The following is an 11,397-nucleotide window of genomic DNA, read 5'->3' as shown; positions in this document are numbered from 1 at the left end:
ACTACGCATATCATATGAAAAACTGTTCGAGCATTCTACTCTGTTTCTGAACCCTTAAAGTTTGTGTTAATAGCAACTCTCTAGCAATTTTGATCTTCACATAATGTATTTCCTTTCAGAAAAGACTAAATAATAGCTTTAATGATCTTATTAAGGGAAGACATTTATATTTCTATATTTTTCTGTTTTTCATCACATACACAAGCTCATGTAATTATGAACTATCACATATTAAACATAAATCGTTTTGAAATGATAGATGGGGCAATCTATTTATGGATTTTGATTCCGAGGCCAATTGGGAGGGGATGGAGGGAGATAAGGTATCCAAGTTCTGGGGTCTCTTAAATTAACAGCAGGTGGTGGAGGAGGTGAAAATGAAGGAATATGAGGTATCCAGGTTCTGGGGTCTCCTAGATTAAAAGCAGGTGGCGGAGGAGGTGAAAATGAAGGAATATGAGGTATCCAAGTTCTTGGATCTCCCAGGTTAAAAGCTGGTGGAGGAGGTGGCTGGAAAAGAGGAGGAGTTGGTGGAATGGGTGGCAGAGGAGGGAATGGAAAGGGCAAAGAAGGAAGTGGTGGCAAGGGAGGAAAGGGTAGTGTTGGATATGGTGGCAAGGGAGGGAAAGGTAGTGTTGGATATGGTGGTAAAGGAGGGAAAGGTAATGGAGGCAAAGTAGGCCAAGGGAAACCATATGGAGGAAAGTAAGGGAGAAAAAACTTTGAAGAATTTAAGGAACTTGGCAACTCAGTTCCCTGTTTGCGATTTCCACACAAGGTATCATTTCTTTTGGCTGGCTTGTAACTCAATGCATTCAAGCTGTAAATGCAGTGAGTATCTTGCTTCGACTTGACAGATATCTCATTAGTTGTAGTCTTTAATCCAGGAACATTACAGGCTGAAGATGAACTCTTTATTAAACTTGCCTGGCATAAAGATTGGATTGCTGAACCATCCACACAATCAACTCCTTCAATTTTTGGTATTTCCAGATTGTATATCCCATATCTATCCGTTGTTCGATTAACCGAAAAGTTTATCTGCTCTGCTGTTTTAGGTGCATTTGCTTTGAATGTGCATTGTATATGAACATCAACACCTGAAATCAATATTATTAGTATTTAGAGAATTGAAATTGAACAACAACAAGGAGGAAGAGTTGTTTACCTGGCAAGAAGTAGCTGTGTCTAGAGAAAGAATTAGTAGAGCAACTATCACAATAAACAACACCAACAACACTGATTCTTGAGATGGGATTTGCTGGTTGAGCAAGGAGAGAAAATGGGTGAGCAACAAAAGTTGCAAGAAGAAGAAGAATGATTGGAGTCATGGAAGCAGACACAGGCGAAGTAGGGAGAAGCTTCTACAAAAGCATCATCTGTAGTTCTGTTTTGGTACTTGATTACTTGGTGGTACTACTCTTTACAAGTGCAGATGTTAAGATTATAATATTATATTAGAAAATAGATCTTGAATTGAGCATATAATGAGCCCGTGAGTAGTCGGTATTAGGACCAACTGCAATCAGGGAGCAGAGAAATGCTTTATTATTCACTACAAACAAAGACATGTGAAGAACCCTTTTGGAAGTTTGTGAGAAAAAGGGGCATGCAACTCTGTAGAGGATTGACAAGTAGTGGTGGAATTGATTTGGAGGCTTTATATAATTTTTTGTCTTGAGGGATGAAAAGGACAATATAGGTGGTGGATGGGAGGATTGGAATTGCTTGATGTTCTGTAGATTTGAATTTTGATGGCTGGTTTGCTTGCTTGCCTGCTTGCTTTATGGCCCATTATTGATTGGGTATTCCATCAAACATGTGGGCTACATTTTCAGCAATTTAGGGGTTATGGCTACTACATGACACTCGCAATGCTATTCTTTATCATACATTGTTCCCATACCCAACATTTTTTTGTTTGTTCATCATCTGAGTCAAAACTCAAAAGCAATTCTTGGGTTTCTAAAAATTTGCTTGAAAAATAGAATCTGAATGCTCTCAATTCCAAATCACTAAATCATGAATGGAGAAACAATAGAATAATTTCCATTAAGAATTGTTTTCTAGACACAAAATGCAAAGTGAAAGACTAACAATTCAATAATATCATAATACTTAACATAAAAAAAATTAATTCGGGAGAAAAAGATAAAAATAAACTCACATTGTCTTTTTTTTTTTTTCCAATGCACATATCAAGATAAAAATAAATTATTGTACCAATCAGGATTTTCTATTTATAATTTTTCATGAAAGACATTTTCTCTTCTTCAGCCTTGTTGACTATCCCATTTCACTCTGGCCTCAGCGTAAAGAAAGACAGCAGATGGAATAGAAAGTCCAATGCTTTTATATCTTCTTCATATTCCCAATAATGCAAAATTGGGCCTCAGATTTTTCAGGGAAAAAAAACTGTTTTTGAAATATAATGTTAGAAATTATTTGAAAATATTTTATTTCAAAATTTTTATGACTTTAATAATTTTAATTTAATTTTTAATAAAATTGAACTAAAATTAAAATTTTAGTTAAAAAAAATACATCTATCGTTTTACAAAATTCACTTTCATTTTTGATCCATCATAAATTATATACCATTTTTCTTTTTTAAAATAGTAATTTTTTATTTACTTTCTATTTTATTCATATTTAATATATTAAAAACTAAAAATTTATTGATTGTTAGAATAATCTATTAACAAAGTAATATGAGGGACGGATATATAAGAAAAAAATATAAATTCAATATTTTAACTTTATTTTTTTGAATTAAAAAAAACTCTATTTTCTTAACTTTTATGAAAATAACTATACATTTATTTTTGTGTACACTTATTTTAATTAGCTCCTTAAACCTTCAATTATTGGAAGGCCAAATTTAATTAAGGTAAAGTAACATCGATCTTAGTGGTGACGTACGGCCGACGTGGCGCTAAATCGTTTTCTACTTTATCTGGTCAACGGGACCACATCATATCTCTCACTCCATATTCCATAATTGAATTTCGAATTAATTTGACTTCTAATCAAAATTAAAAAATTTAATTAATTAAGACATTCCATGTGCACTTTTTAAAATTAAGGAAAATTCATTTGTCTACCCTTTTCAACTAATTTAATTTAATTTTTATATATTAACTTAGAAAAAAATGATTAATTTACGCTAATTAAATCCATAAATAGTTATAATTTCTCATGCAGAAGGAGTTTACAAAGCAGAAACGATCAATTACATAAACTTAATGAAACATCCATTACCGAGGTTAGAAGCTTCATAATTAATGTCGTTTTTTTCCAAAATTTTTTTTTTTAAAAAAAAGGAAAAATAAAGAAAGAGTTAGATATATCATAAATAAATTCCTCTTTCTGCAACTTTCGAAGAAAGAGAGAGGATCAAAGCCAAAGAGCTCCAGCTTCCTTGAGAAGAGGGACGAGGGTTCCATTGATGTGTGAAGCCATAACTCTGTCCATAGCACCAATGAGCTTCCCACCAATGAAAACAACAGGAACTGCACTTGAATAATTCCCAAGCAGCCTCATCAATGCCCTCTCAATCTCCTTCCCTCTTGGGTCCTGGTCTAGCTCATACACAGTAGGGTTCACACCCATGCCACAGAACAATCTCTTCACCGCATGGCACATGCAGCAGCTACTGATACTAAATATCACCACTGCACTTTCAGAAGCCAGCCTCACAACTCTCTCCAATGGGTCTGAACCCACCATCCCTCTCGCCGCCGGTACATAGTAACCCCATGAAGACGACTCTGCACCCTGCTGCTGGTGCTGATACTTGTACTGATACTGCATATTGAAGAAATTTTCTTTTCTAACTCTGGAAAAAGATTCAGATATGATGAGTTGGTGATCAAAGGAGGAGTAGGTTATGGGGTTTATATATAGTGGTGGAGGAGGGTATAATGGTAATAATAATGAGTTTGTCTGTTGTTGTCGCAGCGCATGCGTTGAGTATCTTATGGTTTTTGCTTTAAAAGGATTGTTGTCTGTCGTGAGAGGACATCATGTGTACACTTATAGTAATGGTTTGAAGCAGAAGTGTCAGGTATAGAAGGCGGCTACAAGTTGATTGTCGAGTAATAATAGAGAGTTTAGAGAGGCCCCATTAACTGGAGAACTCGGTTCAGGAAGAATCAATGAGGCTAAGTTTTCACTTGGAGCTTGCTTTCTTGCTGAAGCTGAAAAGAGAAAGGATGTGTCATGTGAGAGAGACATGGTTACAGGCTTTTGTTGAAGCTACGACGTAGAAAGGACAAGAGAGTATATAGACGGCTGCCTTGGTCCTTGTTGTCGGATTTTAAAAATGGGGTTGCTTTTGTTTTGTGACGTGACCATTATCATCATCATTAACAAGAAAAACATCTCTCTAAATTCAAGAATTCCATGAAATAAGCAGCATGCGATTCTTGAAAACATAAAACAGTGGTCAAAGAAAAAGTAATTAATTCATCTTTACAAAATCCAATGAAAATTATTATGAAGAATGTGGAGAAGATGTGGGTTTTTGTTGTTTCATCCACTAAAGCATTCAGTCTTTGAAATTACTTAAACTACAAGGAGTGATCGATGTGATGATGTATAATCATACTCAACTAGCAATGTAAACTTTTTGTGTTCATGCATTGTCTGTTATGGGTACAAGGACAATGTGTTAATTTTGTAGGGCTTGGATTTCCACTTTGAAATATAACATATGATGAAAAGGAAAAGGAAAAAGAAAAAGAAAAAGAAAAAGAAGCCCACAGCTTGATCTAAACCTCGTGCAAAAAAAAAAAAAAACACTTAGATTTTCCTAATACAATGGGTTGGATGGAGAAGGACATGCACTCTATATCTCCCATTAAGCTTTGAACTAACCTATCTAAACCTGTTTTTAATGGTGCTTTACATGTCATCTGTCTCTGTACCATAATAAATGTCATTTAAGAAATTTTTTTTTTGTCTCAATCTATCATTCACTTTAAGAAATTTAAAGAAATGTTAATTTTTATTTTTCATATATGAGTTACTCGTCTTTTAAGTTATTTAATATTAATATATTAAAAAAATATAATCATTTAAAGTGTATTTTATATAAATTATTTTAAAATTAAAATAATTTATTAATTTTATTAATTTGGATGAATAGACAGATATTGTCTATATATCTCTGTTTAAGTTTCAATGTTAATTAATAGAATATAACAATAGTATGGACTTAAATTATTCAAAATTCAATCTTAAACATTGAATGTTAGCGTAGATTGGTTGGCGAGTTTTGCAAAGATTTTTATGGTGGGAATTTTCTTTTTTTTTTTTTTTTTTTTTTGAGAGAGAGAAGGGAATCAAACTCTTGCAAACTCATCTAGTGGATAGTTGGCAACTCCCATGGTTTTAAAAGTCTCACCTCAAGGGTTTCTTATTCCTATATTTTTTTGATAAGAGATAAAAACACACAGTAGACTAAAGAACAAAATTTGACTATTGTCAAAATAATAATAATTTTAATAAAATTTTTAATCCTATATAAATTTTACTCCCACATACTTCACAACCTACATAAAATCCCAAAATGATCAGCCTATAGAACACACCCCTAAAGCATAAATTTTCTCTTGAACATTGGCTCCCATTTCTTACTAAATCAATCTTAAACAGACAAGAGAATTTAACCAAAGGTTAGATTATTCAATCACCGCAAATTTTAAGTGAATATTGCCATTAACAGCCTGTTTGGAATTAAAAATGAATAATTAATTCTTAAGTTTAAATGCTTCTAAAAAAAGAAGGTTAAGACAAATTATACATTTTATTATTTTCTAACTAATGTTTTCTTTTTAAAGAATAATTTTCTTAATAACAGCTTCAATATCAATGCTAAAACAGGCCCTAAATGTTATTTTACAGCGAATAAAATATGCTTCAATAATCATTTCTACAGTAAAATTTGATCAAAAGCAATGGCTAAATATAGATTTTTATTATACATTTTCTGGATAAAGAGATAGTAAATCTGATAGCAGAACTTTGGTTCTGTGATTACCAAGGAAACAAAGAAAGGATCATAGTACAAGAGAGTCCAGTTGGAACAGTGTGGTTGGTGAATTTGTAGCTTAGCAGATCACGTAATATAATACAAAAAGCTAAGTAATAGCCACAATAGGAAAGGGAGGGGTCTCTTATTTATAGTTTGCAGTTAATGCATTGGGTATTCTCTGGTGCCATGTTCACCTAAAGCACAGACAAAACACAGAGACCAAAGACCCAAAAAAAAAAAAAGAAGAAATAAGCTAGGCGTGGCCTGCAGCCATGCATATAATCCAGGCGGCGCTGCTGCTGGAGTACGGTTGCGCCGAATACCGGCGAAAGATCAGGGTTTTGGAGAACCTGGACTCAGCCAGGAAGCACCCGTCCATCTATTACCTGCATCCGAATTGAGTAGACCAAGCTCTGCATTAGTTTTACCTTTTTTCTGGCTTTTCAGCTGTTCCCCTTAGCTTTTTTATTTCCTCCGCTTCTCTATTTTTAAATGTACCAGTTGACCTTTGAGGTTTTCATTGGACATGGTTTTTGTCGTATATGCTTAACATTGCTACCATTGTTATGTTTTTTTTTTATAAAAAAAATTGTTTTTATTCGTTGAATTAGAGATAATTACCATTAGACATAAAATTAAGCTAGATTTATTTATTTACTTTCCATATGTTACAAAAAGTGAGAACTTTCCCAAAAAAATTGTGAAAAATTATTTACCAAACAAATTAAATTTTAATATTTCTGGCGGATAAACCTGGTTCTCATTCAATGATTGATGTTTGAAGATAGGGTTGGTATTTTCTTGGGCTCTAGATTGATTTATGGTTAGATCCCTTGTGTAATGAAATATGCCTTCTGGGGAAAAAATTCATACCATAAGACATTTGAAGGACATAACAACATTGTATTGATCTACAAAAAAGATACAAGGAAAAAGTATAATATCTTGAGATTTTACAAACAAAAAAATCAAATAACTTCACATTGAAACATTGTTCAGATAAATATAACACCTCAATGAACAGATTGAGAAAAAAAAAATCTAGGGATTCTTTTTCTGTTCTTCCAAATTCGTTTTCATGAACGATTGTTATGCTCTCCTTTTGCTCATGGAATTTGGGTTTCCATCAAACAATTGTTCAATCAAATTCTCAAGATCTTCCGCTTGGAATTTGATATACTTCTCCGTTTGTCTACCCGCAGACAAGTATTGCTGGAACCGCCCCAGAAATGACCTGTAAGCCGGAATAACCACCGCTGACACCGAAACTCGAAGCTCAGACTGAAGCTGCTCATCGCTCACCACCCATGTGCTCTGTGTCTTATATATCTCATCAAACATGGAGTTAAACATCTTGAACCTCTCCTTCAATACAGGCTTCACCGCCTTCCCGTTCACCAGCAACCCTTCATGGTTCAGACACTGCAATAATTTGCCCCAAGTTTCTCTTGTATATCCCTTATGGTATTGTCTCAGATCTGTGGATCGCTTTCGACACCATGTCGCCCCCATTGTGTCATTAATCTCAGTTGATCCTTTGATCTTTTGCAGTATATATCTTCCATTGTTCATCAAGAACACGTAGCGCAATGCAGGATCTCTGTAGAGTTTTGATTTCATTTCCAGATTATCATCCAACAAATCCATTATCCCATTTAGCTGCACCGAAAATGGCGACGTTTTTGGGGTGCCATCTTCATTGGCGCCTTCTGTGATCTCTGCATCCCACTGCCTGTTCTTTCCGCCGGCATCTCCTACATTCTTCATCCGCTGTTGGAAGATTTGTTCCAATGTGTTTTGATACTCACAGGCGTATTTCAGATAATTCATGGTGTAACGAGTCAAGGGATGAACTGCACCGCTTGGAACTGGAGTTCTGCTATGGTCTCTCCTTATTGAATTCTCTAGATCACAGAAAATGCTGGCTGCTGCTTCTCCGAGCAGGCTTTTCGCAGTACATAATTGGGATTTTATTTCCTTGGAATAAGTATTATCGTTGGCAGGAATCACATCCCTCAAGGCCTCGTACATGTCCAAGAACTTGAATAGTTTCTCCGCCGATCGTTTTGTCAAGGCAACAGCTTCAGCGAAATTGAGAAACCTTACAGTCACCACCAACGCAAGCTCGCTGAACAATCTCTGGGAGACGGATGGGTAACCTGAAAACACTACGTTGCAAAGCTTCAGCTCGGCAGCGAAGAGAACTGAGTAACAATGCGTAAGAATATCAGTCCATGCAACGATTTCTCCTTCCAGGGTTTCCCATTGCATCTTCTGCACATCTTCGACGTTTGTATTGATGAATCCAAGTTTATCTAATTCGACGTTGAATACATTTCTCCTTACCATGTTATAAGCCACACAACACTCTTTCTCGTAACCCCATGAGATCATCGCAGTGGCGATTTTGTTCATGTTGGAGATTGATTCTTGGGAATAAGCAGGAAATTGCTCGTCTTCGGTTGGTTCTGGTTCGGTTCGATCAGGATCCTGATGATTGGGACCAAAAGATTGTTGCTTTGAAGCTTTTGGGGTCTTAGAATCTGAAATATTTTGGATGGGAATGCGAATGCAACTCTCTAGAATTGTTCTGAACTCGCTGTCCAACAAAGCAATGGACAGATGCAAGAGATTGCTCGATCTATTGAAGGGATCAACTATTATTGGATTGGAAGTAAATTCGCTGAATAAATTTGTCAACCTGGAAATGCGAGTTAAACACTCAAAGAATGAATCATCGTCTTGTTGATTTTGGCCAAACCTGTTGGAATCGTAGTTGGCAATCTTTGTCTCAGATAATTTGAACAACAATTCCACACAGACTGGAATCTCAGAAGGATTAGATTTCAATAAAGACTTATCTTTTATCTTTGACAAAGTGTCAATAAATCTATCAACATCTTCGAGGACCTGAGGGAGTGCTGATTCAGGAACAGGGGAAGCCTCCTCAGGCTTATTAGCCTCCATTGCAGGGTCTTGTTCACGACCTGCAAAACCATCGGCGTTTCTTGAAAAACTAACGGATTTCTCAGGAGGTTTACGATCCATAAGGTTTTGAAAGATTTCCCTTCATGTGAATTTAACAGGAAGCTTATTGAAATGCAGAAAGAAAGGAAGAGAGTTGAAGAATCATAGAGGAAAGATTGATCATGTTGAGATTGTTGCTAAAATTTGTTTGGAGGAGAGGGAGGGAGGAAAGGAAAGTGGGAAGGACGTGTAAGCGGAGATGTTGACCGTTAAGTATAGGGCCACGTGGACATGGCTCATTGGCCGTTGACCCATTGGAGAAGGTGGTGCTGCCCCATGAAGATTTTTGCCTCCTTTCGATATCATGAAGATTTTTGAAAATAATTATTTGTTTATAGAGTAAGAAATTTGTCAACGTTTGATTATAGTTAAATTTTAGCACCTTATCTTATTTTGGGCAGAGGACATTTTATAAATTATAAATATTTATATTTAGTGTAAAGAAGAATAATAATTCTAAATTTATTCAAAAATTTAATAATCATACTAAAATTAGTAATACTTAGTGATGACCGCTGGATTTCTTCACCCCGGATCAGGGGCTTGACCACAGCCAAAGGCTCATAACGTAGAGGCTCACGCATCTGATATGCACAACAAGCCTGGCTCATTCAACCTTCAAGGCCGGGCTCAACCAAGCTTCTTCACTCAGATCGGCCCAGTCCGCGACCAGCAGGCCCTCTCCTCTCAGGCTCAGCGTCCGGCCCGACTCTCGGCCCAGCCCAGTATCCAGAGCCATACTAAGACAGCCTAGCAGATCCGCTCGAGCGTACGCACGAGGAGAATCAGAGGCCGTTACGCATGGAGCAGGCTGCTGATAACCTCGTACTCCCGAATCTGTATGTCAGAGACGCGTGTCCCAATCATGGAGAGGCCTTTACACGTCACCAGCAAGCATAGCAAAATGGATAAAAGGGGAACTCCCTCCCCAGAAAGTTTAAGTTTATTTTTCAATACCAGAACCCTTATAAAACCCTATTCTATTGGATCTCAGATTATCAATTGGCGCCGTCTGTGGGAAACGAAGGAGATCTTTTCATCACCGGAGTTTTCACTTTCAAAACCCACTGAGATCCACGATGGCAAACCACCAAGAAAGTAACCTTAACTGTAACAGCCTGGAAACCGGTACCCCTCTAGTAACGGCCCGACCTGCTCGGCGCTAGGATTCAGATCGGCTTAAGGCCGCCGGAACCCGTAGCAAGCCTGCTAAACATCCTGAACTCTAGGTATAATCCCGTACACGATCAGCATTTTCATAAAACTTTTAAAACTTTTTCTTACCTCAGCTTGACCTATGCATGAAAACATAGAACCTCACAGGGTCATCAAGCTAACTGTAAAAACATATCCGCTTTGGGTCAAGGGATTGGAACCCTTTCTTCCCTCACGGCCATTCCGAAAACGTATATATATATATATTGATCATGCACAACTACGGGATTAACCAACACTCTAGGCAAAGCACAACTCTATACTATACATCTCACATATTTTTCTTAACTTGGCTCTATCTCTTTATACATTTCTCTTTCTACTCATTCATATGCTCACAACATGTTCATACATCATCATCATCATCATCATCATCATCATCATCATCATGTCCACAACTAAACTATACAAGCATACAAAGCATTCATAGCATTACATAACATATCGTCTCTTTACAACTTACATTACATACTATCTCCATAAACATATACAATAAGCATCTCTCCTTATACATAAACATAAACAAAACAAGCTAAGCTATTACAACCAAACATGGCAACCCATGCTTGAACCTCTTCTATCCCATAGTTCTTCTGACTTACTCTGGCTTACTTACTCTGGCCCTGCAAAACTGGGGTTAAGGGAATGGGGTGAGCTACAAGAGCCCAGTGAGTAGAAACAGAGAAAAACATTTGATTTAGTTCCTCCATTTTTAGGTATATTATTATTCATTTTAATGTTCCACCCTTTTTATGTATTTTATTATAAAGACATTTTATTCAATTCAATTATTCTTCTTATTCATGCATTCATGAAATGCGTCATATCACAATTGTATCACAACAAACATCTCACTCCCGCTTGAGTTCACGCTAGCAAATCTCTTCCTCTTGCGGGTGATTTTAGAGGGTTCACGAAACGTCCTTCCCCTCAGGGTTAGACATGACCCCAACGTTCCCTCTGTCAAAACTTGGCCCCGAAGAAGCTCTCATGGGCTTTCCTACATGTACTCGCCCGATTGACAAAGACTCATTGACAGACTTGCGGGCTATTGAGGTCGCCTTGGTCCACCCATCTCATCATATACACAGCAAATTATGCAATGCGTCACCTTCGTG

At 36.6% G+C, this 11,397-nt stretch overlaps 3 protein-coding genes across 3 annotated transcripts; all 3 read right to left on the bottom strand.

Annotated features, from left to right (window-relative positions):
• Positions 1 to 137: 137 nt before the first annotated feature.
• Positions 138 to 1,494, bottom strand: LOC110627398 (leucine-rich repeat extensin-like protein 3). Its single transcript, XM_021773689.2, has 2 exons — positions 1,169 to 1,494; positions 138 to 1,100 (listed from the first exon to the last, which is right to left on the bottom strand). The coding sequence occupies exons 1-2, from the start codon at positions 1,329 to 1,331 to the stop codon at positions 274 to 276; spliced, it is 990 nt and encodes a 329-aa protein (XP_021629381.1). The 5' UTR covers positions 1,332 to 1,494; the 3' UTR covers positions 138 to 273.
• Positions 1,495 to 3,185: 1,691 nt separating this feature from the next.
• Positions 3,186 to 3,858, bottom strand: LOC110628837 (glutaredoxin-C1). The gene has a single exon (XM_021775653.2). It carries the CDS (start codon positions 3,811 to 3,813, stop codon positions 3,397 to 3,399), a length of 417 nt encoding a protein of 138 aa, XP_021631345.1. The 5' UTR covers positions 3,814 to 3,858; the 3' UTR covers positions 3,186 to 3,396.
• A 3,134-nt stretch (positions 3,859 to 6,992) lies between these two features.
• LOC110628882 (exocyst complex component EXO70B1) lies at positions 6,993 to 9,426 on the bottom strand. Its single transcript, XM_021775706.2, has one exon. It carries the CDS (start codon positions 9,083 to 9,085, stop codon positions 7,127 to 7,129), a length of 1,959 nt encoding a protein of 652 aa, XP_021631398.1. The 5' UTR covers positions 9,086 to 9,426; the 3' UTR covers positions 6,993 to 7,126.
• Positions 9,427 to 11,397: the final 1,971 nt, after the last annotated feature.

The sequence above is a fragment of the Manihot esculenta genome, chromosome 12 (assembly GCF_001659605.2).
Source record: "Manihot esculenta cultivar AM560-2 chromosome 12, M.esculenta_v8, whole genome shotgun sequence".
In the NCBI taxonomy this organism is placed as follows: domain Eukaryota; kingdom Viridiplantae; phylum Streptophyta; class Magnoliopsida; order Malpighiales; family Euphorbiaceae; genus Manihot; species Manihot esculenta.
This window is presented reverse-complemented; position numbering and strand designations above follow the sequence as displayed.

Excerpts from the sequence above, each read along its gene's own strand:
- LOC110627398 (XM_021773689.2), bottom strand. The coding sequence starts at position 1,331 with ATGACTCCAATCATTCTTCTTCTTCTTGCAACTTTTGTTGCTCACCCA. Across the intron at positions 1,101-1,168 it reads ACACAGCTACTTCTTGCCAG|GTGTTGATGTTCATATACAA; the intron begins GTAAACAACTCT and ends TATTGATTTCAG.
- LOC110628882 (XM_021775706.2), bottom strand. The coding sequence starts at position 9,085 with ATGGATCGTAAACCTCCTGAGAAATCCGTTAGTTTTTCAAGAAACGCC.
- LOC110628837 (XM_021775653.2), bottom strand. The coding sequence starts at position 3,813 with ATGCAGTATCAGTACAAGTATCAGCACCAGCAGCAGGGTGCAGAGTCG.